This window comes from Dendrobates tinctorius, unplaced genomic scaffold (genome assembly GCF_039654945.1).
Source record: "Dendrobates tinctorius isolate UK_male_01 unplaced genomic scaffold, ASM3965494v1 ptg000011l, whole genome shotgun sequence".
In the NCBI taxonomy this organism is placed as follows: Eukaryota; Metazoa; Chordata; class Amphibia; order Anura; family Dendrobatidae; genus Dendrobates; species Dendrobates tinctorius.
In genome coordinates, this window is record NW_027361679.1 from 50,755,196 (window position 1) to 50,773,677 (window position 18,482).

General features: G+C 38.3%; 1 protein-coding gene across 1 annotated transcript in view; it reads left to right on the top strand.

Moving 5' to 3' along the window:
• The window catches only part of FRAS1 (Fraser extracellular matrix complex subunit 1), a 692,624-nt gene that overhangs the window by 498,650 nt on the left and 175,492 nt on the right, over positions 1-18,482 (top strand). The window contains exons 29-32 of the mRNA XM_073542109.1: positions 2,003-2,323; positions 3,977-4,130; positions 6,505-6,686; positions 10,716-10,832. Coding sequence (XP_073398210.1) covers positions 2,003-2,323; positions 3,977-4,130; positions 6,505-6,686; positions 10,716-10,832 — 774 coding nt within the window. The remainder of the gene's footprint in view (positions 1-2,002; positions 2,324-3,976; positions 4,131-6,504; positions 6,687-10,715; positions 10,833-18,482) is intronic.

The window sequence follows — 18,482 nt, forward strand, 5'->3', positions numbered from 1 at the left end:
GCAGGAGAGGTGATTATGGCTTTTTTGCAGCAGCATATGGGGACATAATATATGGAGCATCTTATGGGGGCAGCATATGGGGGCATATTCTATGAGGCAGCCTATGGGGGCATATTCTATGGGGCAGCATATGGGGGCATATTCTGTGGAGCAGCATATGGGAGCATATTCTATGGGGCAGCATATGGGGGCATATTCTATGGGGCAGCATATGGGGGCATAATATATGGTGCATAGTCTATGGAACAGCATATGGGGCATATTCTATGGAGCAGCATATGGGGCCTAATCTATGGAGCAGCATATGGGGGCATAATCTATGGAGCATCATAAGGGGCATAATCTATGGAGCATTTTATTGAGGCATAATCTATGAAGCATCTTATGTGGGCATAATCTATGGAGCATTTTATGGGGGCAGCATATGGGGGCATATTCTATGGGGCAGCCTATGGGGGCATATTCTATGGGGCAGCATATGGGGGCATATTCTGTGGAGCAGCATATGGGAGCATATTCTATGGGGCAGCATATGGGGGCATATTCTATGGGGCAGCATATGGGGGCATATTCTATGGGGCAGCATATGGGGCATAATATATGGTGCATAGTCTATGGAACAGCATATGGGGCATATTCTATGGAGCAGCATATGGGGCCTAATCTATGGAGCAGCATATGGGGGCATAATCTATGGAGCATCATAAGGGGCATAATCTATGGAGCATTTTATTGAGGCATAATCTATGAAGCATCTTATGTGGGCATAATCTATGGAGCATTTTATGGGGCATAATCTATAGCGCATTTTATGGGGCATAATCTATGTAGCATTTTATGTGGCATAATCTATGGAGCATTTTATGGGACATAATCTATGGAGCATTTTTTGGGGGAATAATCTATGGAGAATCTTATAGGGCATAATTTATGGAGCATCTTATGGGGCCATAACCTTTATGGGGCAGCATATGGGGCATATTATTCTATGGAGCATTGGAGGCATTATTAACCTTTGTGCAGCATTATGTGGGGTGTGTTTTGTATGGAGGATCTTATGGGGCCCATCATGAACTGTATGGAGCATTATATGGGGCTCCTGATTCAATATGGATATTCAAAAACATTTAAACTGCTGATGTCTCAATTAATTTTACTTTTATTGGAATCTATTTTTATTTTTGAAATTTACCTGTAGCTGCTGCATTTTCCACCCTAGGCTTATACGCGAGTCAATAAGTTTTCCCAATTTTTTGTGGCAAAAATAGGGGGGTCGGCTTACACGGGTCGGCTTATACATGAGTATATACGGTATGTTTTCATTCACTAATAATAATTTTAGATATTGAAAATAATGATAAAATTAAACATAAATGGGCAGACTACTCAAATTTTACACTGAAAAGTGAAAATGGAGTTGCTCAAAAAATGTTTTGACTTTTGGCATTGTCATGCCAGTATGAATCAGTTTTGCTAAAGTGAGAGGCGTTGAGAGGAATCGGGACAGGGTGTACCCCGCTTGCCAATCAAATTAATCGTTAGTGCATGCTTTCTGTACTCCAGAAATGCTATTCCAGTCTCTGATTGGAGTAGCAATTCTGGTGTGATCCTTGGAGGCGCACACGACTGAGGAGATGCACTCACCACTGAGGAGATGCACCGAATTCATTAAGCGGCATTGCGCCATGTTCTCCAGCAAGACTGGTTCAGTGCGAGCATCCAAGATGTCAGTCTTGGTGATTCACCGCAATGTATTTAATAAAGTTTCTGCTAAATAAGCTAAGCATTCTTTTGAATAATAAACAATCAGATAGTCTTAGAAAACCTTTGTCTGGTAGGATCCTTTTATGTACTGTTATCCAGGGCAGCCATGGAATAATTTTGATTATTATTAAATCAGATTAATAATTTGGTCTGTGGTGTATAGATGTGCTTTAGTTATTTTTTTTTTATTTGACTGATATTTGTTATATGATATTTTAATTCTTCCCTATCTCCTCAGGCACCATACATTCTAAGGAATGAAGAATTAATGGTTGGCAAAGGTGAAGTTGGATCTATTACTAGCTCTGTCCTTGATCTAAGAGATGATGATAATCCGCAGGATGTTACAGTTGTTGTTCTAACTGCTCCAAAATATGGACAGCTGGTGATACCCCCAGGGAACACCCCCATCCACAAATTCCGGCTTGATGACATTACAAATGGAGCTCTTCATTATATCCATGATGGCTCTGAAAGTCAGTCGGATGTAATTGTTTTCCAGGCAAATGATGGATACTACTTCCAAAACATTCTCTTTTATGTCAAAATTACTGAAAAGGTATTTATTCAAGATTTATCTATTTTTATTTGATACAATTATCACTAGTCTTAAATTTTTATAATGCTGGTAAATAAAAAAACTATACAAGTGTATGGCAAAAAGGCATATGGCGCTTCAGGCACAGATACCCGATCAGTAATATTTTAGACAGTTCACCTATACATGAAAACTGTGAAAGAAGGAAACCGAGTGCACTGGTCAGTATACTCCACACAAAACCTATAAATAATTTAGCAGCAGGAATATTGGCTCTTCAGACTTTTCCCTTCACAATTCATAACTGTGCAGGAATTTGACAGTTGATAGTTTGGGTTGTTTTAGTATAAAGCAATTCATTCTATTTATTCTATGAAGCTACATCACTTTTCTTCAGTTTAATCTCAGTTACTTTTCTGTTTCCCAAAATGTATGCTTTCTTCAAACACCATGATTAGAGACTTAATTCTAGCTGCCGAAAAACAGCCCCAAAACATAATGCTGCTTTCACCATGCTTCACTGTGTATATGGTGTTATTTTGGTGCGCATTTTTGTCTTCACACCAAACATACCTTTTGGAGTATTGTCCAAAAAGATCAACCTAGATCTCATCAGAATATAACACGTTTTTCCATTTGGATTTGGCAAAGCATAGACTGGCTTTGATGTTTTTCTTTGTAAGAAAAGACTTCTGTCTTGACAGAGTACCCTACAGGTCAGATATATAAAGAATATGGTTGATTGTTGTCACATGCAGTAGACACACAGTACTAGCCAGACATTCCTTAAGCTTCTTTAATGTTATAGGACTCTTGGCAGCCTACCGTACCTTTTTTTAATGTCTTTTTATTAATTTTTGAGGGACGTATAGTTCTAGGTAATGTAACAGTTGTGCCAAATTTAAGCCACTTCTTGATGATAATTTTCACAGTGTTTCATGGTACAGTTAGGCTCAAAAGTTTACATACCCCGGCAGAATTTTTTCTTTCTTGGCATTTTTTCAGAGAATATGAATGATAACATGATAACACCAAAACATTTTCTTCACTCATGGTTTAGTGGTTGGATGAAGTCATTTATTGACAAACTACTGTGTTTTCTCTTTTTAAATCATAATGACAACCCAAAACATCCAAATTACCCTGATCAAAAGTTCACATACCCTGGTGATTTTGGCCTGATAACATGCACAGAAGTTGACACAAATGGGTTTGAATGGCTACTAAAGGTAACATCTTCACCTGTGACCTGTTTACTTGTAATCAGTGTGTGCATAAAAGCTGAGTGAGTTTCTGGGATCCAGACAGACTCTGGATCTTTCATCCAGCCACTGACGTTTCTGGATTGCGAGCCATGGGGAAAACAAAAGAATTGTCAATATATGGGTTTCAGAAAATGTCAGCACAAACCAAATTTGTTTTTTTTTTGTTTTTTTTTATAAAGTTCAAGATTTGTTTAGCCTACCAAAATATTGTAATATTATGCATATGATTTTTTGTCTGTCAACATCATATGGCTATGTTGACAGACAAAAAAAAGTCATGTTTATTTGAAAAAGGAGAGGAGAAAAAATCAAATGTCAAAAACGAAAATTGGCTGCTTCCTTAAGGGGTTAATGCGATGTCCTGATTCCTAGTCTTAAATGCTTTACCCTTTTCTTCCCTTAACTGTAGATAAATGGCGGGATACAGCTTGTACTAAACTCAGCCGTATGGGTTCCAGAAGGAGGAATGCTTCAGATATCAAATAGACTCCTGCATGCTAGAGCCTTCGGTGTGGCTGACTCTGATATCCTGTACACCATTACCAGTGAACATCCACAATTTGGTGATTACTGAAAATTACACTTTCATCTTTCTCGTGTATCTAGCATGCTCTAGAAATATTTTTGAGGCTATGTGCCCACGGTGCGTGTTAAAACGCACACCAAAAACCGGACTCCTTCCCAGAAATCGCGCGATTTTACCGCGATTATGATCGCGATTTTGCCGCGATTTTCGTGTGCGATATTCAAGCACTTTCCAAGCGATTTGAAGCATCGCTTGGAAAGTGATTGACAGGTTGGTCACACTCGTCAAACATAGTGTTTGACAAGTGTGACCAGGTTTTTACTATTGAGGCCGCCTATGCGGCATCAATAGTAAAAGATAGAATGTTAAAATGCTTAAAAAAATAAAAAAATCGGTGTACCTTCCGGCGTCCCGCGCTGCATTCCCGGGCCACAGCGTTCGCAGTAATGCCTTGCGAGACCTGTGATGACGTAGTCTCGCGTTGCTATAGCATCTCGCGAGACCGCTAGAGTCACGCGAGACTACGTCATCACTGGACCGTGCCGCAAGGCATTACTGGGAACGCTTAGGTCGGGAATGCAGCGCGGGATGCCGGAAGGTAAATATACCCCAATTTTTTATTTTTTATTCTTTTTTTTACAGGGGTATGGTACCCAGGGCCTGGAGGACAGTCTCCTCTCCTCCACACCGTGGGTACCAACCGCACATGAGACGCTTAACTTCCCGCATGGTGGGCATAGCCACATGCTGGAAGAAAGCGATTCTCATGCATTCCTATGGGTGCGGAATCGCAGCAATTCTTTGCGATTCCGCACAAAAGAATGAGCATGCTGCGATTTTTTTCCGCGATGCGATTCCGCAGCGGAAAAAAGCGCAGCATTAGCACAGCATGTGCGGAATGCCATAGGAATGCATGGGGGGCGTTCTGTACACGATTTTTAAACATTTTCGCGCCGAAAATCGTGGCAAAAACGCTTAAAAATCGCTACGTGGGCACACAGCCTAAGGGCACTTTCTGGGAATATTGTCTTTTATTTATACAGTATAATGTAGTTCCGTGTAATTATAACTATATGGATGTTTTAGAGAATGTACACCAGGTGGATGCACTTATGATTTCCAGAGAAATTCCACAACATGATTTAGTAATAACCTACATATGGATACAAAATATCCATCGTTAACTCACAAAGAAAATATAAAATCAATCATATTTTATTAAATATATTTAAAAAGTCATATGCATCATACAAAAAGGAAGACACATGTATGATGATTCGACAAAGAGGGTAATACAGCTAAAGACACTCCCCTTGAAAAAGCATTTGTGCGAAACATGCGTTGGGGTGGTCATGATCTTCATGATTCTGTAATTACACTATGGGTAAGCAATGATTTTACTTGGCTTTATTCTAATAGACGATGTGGACTAAAAAGAGGTATATTTTAGACTACGCATATGTATTGTCTTTTGGCAGCCATTTTATTTAATCGTAAGCTGAGTAGACTTGGTATTATGTTTCAAATCACACCTGGTTTAGCGTCACCTCTTTTTCTTTACTTGAATTATCCACTTTGTCGAATCCGCATTCCTCATACATGTGTCTTTATTTTAGTATGATTCATGTCTTTTTAAATGTGCTTAATTAATAAAATATGATTTATTTTTTATTTTCTTTTGGAGTGGTTGATGGCTATTTTGTTTCCATATGTAGGTTATGATATGATTAATCCACTGCATGTAAAATTTCCTTAAACTATTTATGGAGAAACGAACATTGATATGTCTCTACCCAGGATTAACGTTAAATGCCTTTTGAATATTTGTATACCGTAATTTAAAATTGAAATCCCCAACATGTCAATTTGTTATAATTTGGTTGCAGATTTGTTGGGGTCTCCCCCACTTAGATTATTTCTTAAGTCAATCCACAATAACTCCTATTGGTTGCGGATTACAGGCTAAATTTACAACCCCTAAAAATGAAAAATAAACACTTTGCCCAGTCTTCTGCTGGTTTCTGTAAAACATGGTCTATTGTGATGATGTGTTATCCTTGGTCACTGCCATAATCAACCACAGATTGCAGTTTTCGTAAGAGACAAGGCTCAGAGGAGGACAGGATAAGTAGAGACAAAGAGAGCCAGGCAAGAGAGCCATCGAAGTGCCAAAGGTGGTGAATATACCGTTTATTTTTTTAATTTTGCTCTATTCAGGGTGTCAAATATATAGGCTGATCTGTACTAACATCCACACAGTTTGGTGTTAATTTGTCGCTGTGGACGTTCCTGTGGTTTCTAGTGTAATTCATGAAATTGCAGTATCTCCCCTCCTGTGAACCTACCCTTTCATGGAAACCTGTTTGGATCAGAAATAGACTTACAAAGACTTACTTAGTTACTTATTTTAGGTGATGTTGTCCTTCTGGTTCCCATGTCAGCTGATGGTCCAGCCAATAGCTGGCAGCGACTGCCTGATGGGCGATTTGCCACGCCAGCCACCTCTTTCACCCAACAGGACATCAATGAAGGCCTTCTTTGGTACAGACATTCAGGTGCCCATTCACAAGGAAGAGACTCTTTCAGTTTCCAGGTACAATGGTGTTTTTCATTTATAGTGTTCTGTTAGAACTGATAATTGTTGTTTGACATGTTTTTCTCGTTAGTTATGTTTCATAATTTTATACTATAGTACCTCTATATTATTTCTATACTTTTTTGCATATTTCTTAGGTTTCAAATAGGCATGAATGGAAGATTTGCAAATGAAAATTCCTACAGAAATTGTGCAAAAAAAAAAAAGACTTTGAATATATGCAGTATACAAAATTTAGTAGGTGTTTTTGACATGATAGCTGATCACATAAAGTTTTTGGCAGCCACCTGTCCTATGCTTCCTTTGACATACCAGTGATCATCATCATGAGGGTAACCATTCGCATAAATAGTCCAAAATGATCACCCTATTAAAAGTGTTGTCCAGTACTAGGACAACCCCTTCTTAACCCCTTTCCAACCTTAGATGTATAGTTGCATCTAAGGTAAGGTTGGCTCCCCCTGTCTTCTGGGCGCTCCAGTGAGTCTGCAGATTTTCCGGAACATAGCTGATTTGAACAGCTGACGTGTCTGTAACAGCTGCGGGTGTAATGTTTTTTGTCTCCGTCGAAAAATCGGACGGCGACTAATGCGTCGTCATCCGTCGTTTGCTGGAATGGAAGCCTATGGGTGCAGGATCTGTCGTAGTCCGTCAAATGATGGAATCCGGCGACAAATTCCTTTTATTTTTAACAGAGCATGCTCCGATACCGTAAAATCACACTGACATGTTTAATAAATCGAAAGAATAGATATATACGCATAGAATACACTATATATATATATATATATATATATATATATATACACACATACATATATATATGTGTGTGTGTGTATATATATATATATATATATATACACACGTCATTGAGACACGTATATATTTATAGTTCATAGAGTTCTACATAGCATAATAGCCGCTAAATCGATTGCCGTCTTCTGTAAAATCATTACAGAACTCAAAATGATATGACACATGGTTTACATATAGTAAACCATGGCATATCAAAACGATTTATATATGTCAGTGTTTAATAAATGTATTCGTTTGTGTTAGGAAAAATTTTGACTGCTAGGAAAAAAATTGCTTGGGCTCCCGGGCAATTTTCTCCACCAGAGAGGGTGAGTGAGGTCAGATATTAATAGTCTAGGAAGGGGTCATGGTTATTGCCCCCCCCCCGGCTACAAATATCTGCCCCAAGCCACCCCAGAAAAGGCGCATCTTACAGATGCGCCGTTTTTGGCACTTAGCCTCTCTATTCCCACTGCCATGTATCAGTGGCATATGGGTTCATAAGGGGTTAATGTCACCTTGCAATTGAAAGGTGACATTAAGCCAGGTTAGTAATGGAGAGGTGTCAATAATACACCTTATCCATTATTAATCCTATAGAAGTAGAGGGTTAAAAATGCACACACATTACACACATTAAAAATTATTTTAATGAAATAATGACACAAAGTTTTTGACCATATTTATTATTCTGCCAATCCAAATGAATCCCTTGTTCTATTGTAACAAAAAAAAAAAACAACAATATCCATACCTCTCCGCAGTTCAGTCAGGTCCCCCGTTGCAATCCATCACTAGGGGTTAACTAGTTTACAACAGGGACCGTTGCTAATGCTACCGGCCCCTCTGTAAGCCACTGCAGAATGAATGAAATCATGTCTGCGCAGCCTCCCCACCTGACTGGAGATGAACTGATTAGCGTGGGAAAGTTTCTGAACTTTTTCCCACGCTGTCAGTTCACCTCAGGTCAGCTGGGGACTCCGCGCAGCCTCAGTGACTACCGATGACTTCAGTGAGCCTGCGCAGACTCCCCGCAGTCAACTGACAGCGTGGGAAAAAGTTCAGAAACTTTCCCACGCTAATCAGTTCACCTCCGGTCAGCTTGCGATATAACCATAGATATATCCATAGATATATATAGATATATCCATAGATATATCTATAGATATATCCATATTATCTATCTATCCCATATCTATTTGTCTCTATCTATTTATAGATCTGTCTATCTGTGGGCGTTTTTAACGATCCGTCGTAAAACGGAAGAAACAAATGAAAAAACGGATCTGTTGCATCAGTTTTTCACAATCTGCGACGGATCATGACTAAAGGCAACAAACTGATGTGTGAAAGGGGCCTAAATGTTGTGCACCGATAACATAATAAAGCCTATACTTGCCTCCTGTACTGACTCTGTTCCAGTGGTGTCGGCACTCTCGGTCCTGGGGCTGTGATGCGGTAGAATGACACGTGACGCCCAGCGCCCTATCAGTGCTGGTGTCACTATCTCCACCAAACAAACTGAACATAAAGAGGAAATCAGGGATGCAGCTGTCCTACTTGTTGATTAAAACATATCCAGGAATTTCAGTCTGCTGACATTTCATATACGTTTACAGTAGATTAAAGCGGATTTCCATCTAAACTGCAACATGAGTCCTGTGGTAATAAATGAGAGCAGTTTGGTTAATACATAGTTATGCTTAGAGTATTTGGAACTTATCTGCTGAGTCACAGTTAGTAGGGACTGCACCTTTGACTCTTTAATTTAGCAGATCATAAAACAATCATTAAAGCTCTCTGTTTATTAATGACAGATTCTGGTACCAGTTTGACTATCTGTTTCTGGGATAAGCTGACTACTATTGTAGAGTCACGTTGCCCTGACTCTGTTGGAAAAAGCTTTCTATAGGTAAAAACGTACATAATGGCCAAGCTACGGCTACAAATTGTAATAGCAATATTACATTTTAGGCGGAAATCCTCTTTAATTATGCATGCAACTGAAATATGTTATTATACATATAAGCCAAGATGGCAAAAGATGATTTCACACACTGATATCCTTGGCCAGCTCCTCTGCCGAAGAGACAAGCATCTGTCTATTCCGGGAGTTTGAGCACGTAGAGTTCATCGGAGTCATTATTACAAGGACCTCTTGATGATTGTACCCTGGCAATCCATCAGTACAGGTGATTAAAGCAATTTACAGAGTAACTCACTAGATAACACAGACAGATAAGGAGTGAACTGGGAACATTTGATGCAGATGTAAGCAAATCTTTTTAACGCTCTCTTAAATTACTACCATCTTGTCTGGTAATGAACTCACTACCCACTACCCTCAAAGGAAAATTATATTTCTAGCTAGTAAGAACATAAAATCAACTTGTATTACACACCTGATAGACTGTTTGCTAAACAACACACGGATACAAAAATACTTATCACTGCATTTAAACCCAAAAATTTGCAGTATTTCCTTGTCATAAATGTGTGTGCCAAATATCTCAAATGTTTTAGACCATTTAAAACATTTTTAGTATGCGTGCCAAAACTTAAAAAATTAGAAAAAAGGTTGAGAATAACCGTTTTCATGAAGTATGACAAATTTATGAATGCATTTCTATACAAAACAAATCGTAAAAAAGGTTGAATTCTGTAGACAAGTCATTGTTTTACTTAAATGAATTTATGTTCCAACCATCATTTTTAACATGCTTAAAAATTCCAGTTTGTGCAAAATTCTGCACGAACATGCAACATTTGAGACATTGGTTTCACAGTAAAAATGCTTTCAAATCTAGAAATGTTAATAGTTACATTGTATCCATTAACAAAATGCAAAGTGAATAAATGAAAGAGAAATCTGAATCAAATACTCGTATGTGGTAGGATCTCTGTTTTAAAATTTCAAAACGGCATCACAGCATAATTTCTTCTAGGTACAGTTTTTGGGGTTGATCCAAACATCTTGGAGAACTAACCACAGATCTGTGGATGTAGGCTTGTGCAGATCCTTCTGTCTCTTTATGTAATCCCAGACAGACTTGATTATGTTGCGGGCTCTGTGGGGCCATATCATCACTTTCCAGGGCTCTATGTTCTTCTTTATGCTGAAGATAGTTCATCAGTGTGTTTGGGATATCCCTGCTACAGAATCACTTTTCAGCCAAGTTCTACTAATCTCACAGTATTTGTGTAATTGTTTTGCTGTTTTTTTCTTTACAGATTTCTAGTGCATCCACAAATCAGGCCCCCCAAGACAGACATATGTTCAGTATTGGCATTTTACCCAATCATCCAGAGGCACCGCAACTTTCCCCGGGATCTTCCCTCCACATGACAGTATGGATTTTATAAAATAATCACCATATTCCTATTGCATCTTTAGAATAATACTATATGCAAATAGGGGAGAGAAAGGGAGGCACTCCCTAATGAAATACCTTTAGGCAAGGTCAGGGTACTGTAGATATATCAGATGGATTCCAGTAGTAGAAGAATGAGGTTCTATTAGGTGTTTTCAACTTGTGTTAACAGAATATTGCTTATTTATTAGTTACAAAAAGTAAAACAAAATAATCCAATAAAATATAAAGTATTAAAAGAAAAGTGCTGAAATGAATGCGTTTTCTACTTTAAATTTAAAGTGAACCAGTCAGCAGGATTGTGCTGAGTAACCTACAGACAGTGTCAGGTCGGCGCCGTTATACTGATTAAAATACCTTTGTTGATGAAATCCGTCTTGTTGTTGTTGTTTAAGCTTTATTTGCAGTTTTCAATTAATGAAATTTCTCGTCGTCACCTCGTCTATGTTTGTTGAATTTGTGGGAGGAGGGGGTTGACCCGGACTCTGCAGTGGCCCTGGGAATAGCACGCATCCTGTATCAGGCAAGAAAGATACTTGCATATCATTGGTTGGATCCTATGCCACCAACATTGTCAGAGCTTAAAAATAAACTAAATAATGTCATCAGATTGGAAAGGGGGGCTTATTTAAAAAGAAATGCATTAAGAAAGTTTTACAAAATTTGGCAGCCATGGATGGAGTCACCGGGTCTCCCCTCGGGCGCACTGGTACGGGATGCGATGTTGGACCAGTTGCTGTTGTGCTTGCGATGAGGGGATGCTTGGGGGGTGAAAATAAAGTCTAGTGCCCTTTGTGGCGAAGTAGATTTTGAGTGGCGCGGTGGGAGGGAGCTGGGGTGGATTGGACCTGATATCCGTGGGGGGCGGGGGGGCGCGAAATATGATGCGGAGTGGCGCGGCTGGCGGGGATGGTTTTCCCGCTGAAATGAGGCACTGATGTATAATTTTGATTTTTGTTTATTTGTGGAGCCATGTTGTTTATAGGCTCAATTTTATGCAAATATCTGTGTTTTGAGATTTCTTCTTTTTATTTATTCTTACACAGGAAGAGTTTTACCCTTTAAATAATATTTGCTCTCAATGTAAATTTTACTTGCTATATAAGATGTCATATTCTTTCTGTATTGATTCCTGAATGTTTAATAAAAAAGATCTGATTCAAAAAATGAAATTTCTCGTGCTTTGTGGCGGCCTCTGGGGTTGGTGGTCTGTATGTGGTGCTCTGCTTAAATATTCATCCTTATTTCTTTTGACAGGTCACTGATCCCTCAGTGACCTGCCCCCTATTTTACATCATGCATAGAATATGCTTTGAAAAAAATAAAAAAATTCACATTCATCAGGCAGGCGGCGGCACCTGCGCTGTAGCATGATACGGTAGAAAATATGCCTGTTTTTGTTTTATTTAGACATATAGTTTTGTTTGAAAAAAAATGATCTTAATCAAAATGGCGCCTAATTTTTTTTCTGTACCAAAATGGCGGAGAGGCTTGCGCAGTAAAATGTAGGGGAACGCAATAGTTGCTACTTGCTCAGACTTGGCCACCGGTGCCATTTTAATTGATATTTTTTTTCAAACAAAACTATGTCTAATTAAAAGGAAAACAGGCATATTATCCACTGTATCATGCTACTGCGCAGGCGCCGCCGACGCCATTTTGCTAGAGGAAAAAAAAATAGTCTCCACCAAGATCCGATGGATGCTGCTGCGCAGGCACCGCCGACGCCATTTTGCTAGAGGAGAAAAAAAAAATAGTCTCCACCAAGATCCAATAGATGCTATTGCGCAGGCATTTTTTTTCCTCTAGCAAAATGGCACCGGTGGAGCCTGCGCAGTAACAACTATTGGCCGGCTCCATTTTGAGAGAGATTTTTTTTTCTGAATACATTTATATAACTACATGAAATAAATACATGTATATTATAGATGTGATCATGCTACAGCTGCCAGTACCTGCTGAATGTGAAATTTTTTTTTTTTAAAAACATATTATATTAGGTATGTAAAATAGTGGGCAGGTCAAAGGGATCAATGAACTGTCATAAGCCAATACAGATGAATATGTATGCAGAGCACCACATGAAGACCCCCTCGCCCCAGGCCGCCCCGGAGCACAAGCATATCATTATCTGAAAACTACAAATAAAGATTAAACAACAACCACAAGATGGATTTCATCACCCAGGTATCCTTTTAATCAGTATAACGGCGCCGACCTGACACTGTGTGTAGGTTACTCAGCACAATAATCCTGCTGACAGGTTCCCACTAAGTCTTCATCAGGTAAAAAATGTGTCAAGTGGTCCAAAGATGTAAGCACATTTGGTATTAGCATTTTTAGTACTTTTAATTATATTGAGTAAAAGAACAGATTAATCCAGCTCACCGCACTGCCTTGCTGGTAGGATCCAAATCCTGCGCACGGATTTGACTAGGCAGTCAATCAATAGTAGAAAAAAGGGAAGAAAGTTCCAGCGCTAGGAATGGAAAATTAAAAATCCATTTTATTGTGCCAATGCATATTAAAATTCCAGCAGGTACAGCATATCAGTCGGATGACTGCAGAACAACGCGTTTCGATGCCTCAGGTCTTAATCATGTTCTGACATTAAATGCAACCAACTTCCTTATGTTGGATTCTCCCACCTCCAATAATCAGAAACAGATGTGTGAACTGCTCCAAAGGAGCTCCTGATATGGTAATGGTAGGAGAGCCAAACAGAATGGAAGGAAAAACAGTCAGTGTAGACAAAATAATATAAATAACATGCATAATATACTTTATCTTTTTTTCTCTCTTTCTTTCCTTTCCCCTCTCTTTCTCCCTTTTCCTTTTTCCTTTTAAAAGGAGATATAAAAACTCCTAATGTAAAATAAAAAAGATGAATATGAACATCAATAATTTCAACCACATATTTTAAAGTACATATCACATATTCATGTCCCATAAATAATGTACCATAAATTATACTACAAAAGGATATGTACAAAAAAAAAAAAAAAAAAAAACACGCAATCAAATATATAGGTAAATTCAGTATCCACCAAGACATCATCCCATCATTATTAGGGACAATTCCTAAGAGAAATTTTTATCCACATTAAATAAGTATGATGTCTACTGGATACACAAAAATCACATAATCTGAACTGTATCAAAGAGCAGTCTTTTCTCTTCCCAATTTTTTTCCTCCTACACCTTCTTCCTTACCTCATTCCTTTCTTTATCATATTTTTATTTATCAGATTAATATAAAGGAGAAAAAAGAAAAAAAAACAAAAAAAAAAAAAAAACGAAATGAAAATATCTCCAAAAAAACTTTTAAAATTTTTTTTCTCTTTTCTCCTCCTTTCTCCCTTTCTTCTTTTCCCTCTCTCCCTTTCCTTCCTTTCTCCTTTCCCTTCTCTTTTCTCTTTCTTTCTTTTTATTTTATATAAAAATATTTGATAAATCTCCAAATGAGAAAACCCCAACCAATACACAACAAACGATCCATACAATATATTGCAACCCCTAAATGAGAGTCTGAGATAAACGTATTTAATAATGCAATATAAGATCCTGTCGGCTATTCATTCCATCTGGATATCTTGTGCCCAGGGTGAAGATCCAGAAGGACTCCCTGTTCAAGAGTTTCCTTCTGTGATCTCCACCCCGGATCGGTCTGTGCACCTGTTCTATTCCCATGAAGTAAAAGCCACTGACATCCCCCTTGTGAACTGTGGCAAAGTGCTTTGAAACTGCCGAAACCGCAACAGCATTATGATTAGACACATCTGAGAGATGCCTCCTGATTCTGACCTTCAGGGGTCCCGTGGTGCAACCAGTGTATTGGATGTTACAAATTCTGCATGATATTAAATATACAATGTAGGAGGAATTACAATTTATTAAGTTTTTAATGGTAAATGTTTTTTTATTTACCATAGAAAAAAATGTTTTTCCTTTTTGTGCAAAATTACAGGTTTTACATCTAGCTGCACCACATTTATAAAAACCCTTTAGTGTCATCCATGAGGATCCTTCTGTCTGGCCACTCTCACTAGTAAAAAGACTGGGGGAAAGAATAGTGCTAAGTGTAGGTGCCCGTTTGGCAACATACCTAATATTATTCTGAATCGCCTTTTTTTAGAATGGGATCCTCATTAAGGATTGGTAGGTATTTTCTCACAATGCTAGTAACCGTATTGTACTGGTTACTGTAATTGGTTGAAAAGACAATATTATTATTAGTTTTATTTTTCAGATAAGATGATTTATGTTTAAACAGTAAGTCTTCCCTGTTGATTTCACGTACAATTGATTTAGCTCTATTAAGAATCCAGGGACGATACCCCCTCTTGGAAAGCCTGCTGCAAACCTGACTTTCTTCCCTATTGTAATCACTGGATTGGGAGCAATTTCGTTTTATTCGAATCAATTCCCCCACCGGAATATTATTCTTGGTCTGTACCCCATGGCAGGAATCTGCCGTTAAGATGGAATTAGTGGCAGTAGGTTTGCGGTAAGGAGTGACTATGACCACATCCGAATCACTAATAGATAAAGTGACGTCCAAAAAATTCATTGTGGTCAAATGATGATAAGAGGTAAATTTTAGATTAAATTCATTAGTATTCAAATATGAAACAAACCCCTGTATACTATCTTCTGGACCACACCAAATCATCAGCAGGTCGTCCAAATATCTGCCATACCATAGCAGGCATTTGGAAAATGGATTCTCATCCGAATACAGGAAATCCTCCTCCCACCTCGCCATAACGATATTTGCAAGGGAGGGGGAGAAGCGAGCTCCCATACTAACTCCTCTGCACTGCAAATAAAAATTTTTGTCAAAAGAAAAATAATTATGCTTTAGGAGAAAATCAGTAGATGAGATTAAAAAATCTTTCAAACATGTGTCATAGTCACTAAATCTGTCTAAATGTTGGGATAGGCAGCGTAATGCAACGTTATGAGGTATGGATGGATATAAAGATATCACGTCGCATGAGAGCCAGGAATAATGAGATTTCCAACAAAAATTGTCCAGAGCCTTAACCACCTCCTTTGTATCCCTGATATAACCTGGTATATCAAGAATCAAAGGTTGTAGAAAATGATCTATCCAGCCTCCCAAATTCTCCCCCAATGAGCCAATGCCTGAAACTATTGGTCTCAGTGGGGGAGGAAAAATGTTTTTATGAACTTTTGGGAGACAATGGTAAATCGGAACCACAGGGTTTTTATTAAATAAAAAATCCTTAGTTTTCTCACTAATAGCACCTACACAGACTCCTTCCTCTAGATTTTTCAATAATAAATTATTATAATGTCTAGTGGGGTCCTGATCTAACTCTATATAGGTGTCTATATCCTGTAGGTCCTGAAGAATCAATTTTTTATATAAACCTGAATTCAACAGTACAATGGCACCCCCCTTATCAGCCTCCCTGATTATAAGATCAGGGTTAAGTTTTAACTCTTTCAGAGCCAATCTTTCCCTGTGTGTTAGATTATCCTTAGGGGGAACCATTGTATCATTCAATTCTATAAGTTCAGTGACAATTAGCTCCTGGAACAAATCCAGTATTGGGGGTCGTGATTGTACCGGATAATATTCCCGATTAGAAAGTGCAGGTTGAGCAAGCATGTTGGATTTAACCAAGGCAGTATCACAATTGGCAGAAAGGAGTCTAAGATCCATTACAGCTTTCTGTTCACAAAAGGAAAAAAAAGTGTTACTACAATTAGGAATAATCATATCAGTATTAATATTGACATCAACGTCCTGTGGGGGGATCCCATTGTTGTTGTCAAAAAAATGACGTTTTAATGTGATGTTACGTGCAAATTTATTCAAGTCCAATATAGTCTGGAAAATGTTGAAGTTTGTATTAGGGGCAAATCCCAAACCCCTGCTCAACAAAGAAATCTGCTCTTCAGATAGCACGTAACTAGACAAATTCCACACAGGAAGGGTTAATGTCTCTGATGTTGATGGTATACACGAGAGGCATTGTTTCTGGTGTTTCCTGCCCGCTCTTCTGGTACGTTTTTTGACTTATTTTTTTTTTGGAACACTTGTGCTGGATTCTTGTTAATATATTGTTTAGATCTAGTAGTGATGCCAGATATGTCCAATGAGGAATTGGAAAAATCAGTTACTCCATCTGAGGTGGAGGGCAGAGATGTATCACCTGTAGAGTCAAAGTTGTCAAAATTGACTCGATTAAAACTGGAGTGACGTCTCCTTCTAATAATCGATCTTGGTTTATAGTTCCAGGTGTAAATCTCATTTTTGGCATAATCCGTGGAGTCTCTCATAAACTTCTTCTTTTTAATCTCCATAATATTTGTATCCAATTTTGACATTTTTGTTTGTATTTTGTCATAGGAGATTTTATGAGTCCAAGTTTTTAAATTTCTTGAGAGAATCCTTTATATTAAGTATATTGGATTTTGTCTGCACCAATTCCAGTTCCTCCTGTTTAACAATTAAATGCATCAGTTTAATGGAACAGTCACTTAGTATATTATTCCAGTTTGTAGTGAACTCGGTGTTATATTTAGTAGTAGGAAATTTTCTTAAACGTAAACCTCTAGGTATCATACCTTTATCGATGTACGTCTTTAAAGAGGTAGAATCCCACCAAATCTTGAGTTCTTTGACCATGTTCCGTTCAAGATCCAGCATGTGTTCTGAGAATGAATCCTGTTCAGATGATGGTGATGCGTTTTCCGTTGCATTAAAAATTGATGCCAATTTGGAAAGTCTAGTAGTATATTCATCTTGATCCATAGGAGGATCTACACCAGGATCCGACATTTAGATGGTAAAAATATGCAATTCCAATATGGCAAAATCCTCAGTCGGGAGCACAAGATTCAAAGCCAAGGTAAATGGAGTAAAAGAACAGATTAATCCAGCTCACCGCACTGCCTTGCTGGTAGGATCCAAATCCTGCGCACGGATTTGACTAGGCAGTCAATCAATAGTAGAAAAAAGGGAAGAAAGTTCCAGCGCTAGGAATGGAAAATTAAAAATCCATTTTATTGTGCCAATGCATATTAAAATTCCAGCAGGTACAGCATATCAGTCGGATGACTGCAGAACAACGCGTTTCGACGCCTCAGGTCTTAATCATGTTCTTAATCATGTTCTAATTTATTATTGAAAAATCTAGAGGAAGGAGTCTGTGTAGGTGCTATTAGTGAGAAAACTAAGGATTTTTTATTTAATAAAAACCCTGTGGTTCCGATTTACCATTGTCTCCCAAAAGTTCATAAAAACATTTTTCCTCCCCCACTGAGACCAATAGTTTCAGGCATTGGCTCATTGGGGGAGAATTTGGGAGGCTGGATAGATCATTTTCTACAACCTTTGATTCTTGATATACCAGGTTATATCAGGGATACAAAGGAGGTGGTTAAGGCTCTGGACAATTTTTGTTGGAAATCTCATTATTCCTGGCTCTCATGCGACGTGATATCTTTATATCCATCCATACCTCATAACGTTGCATTACGCTGCCTATCCCAACATTTAGACAGATTTAGTGACTATGACACATGTTTGAAAGATTTTTTAATCTCATCTACTGATTTTCTCCTAAAGCATAATTATTTTTCTTTTGACAAA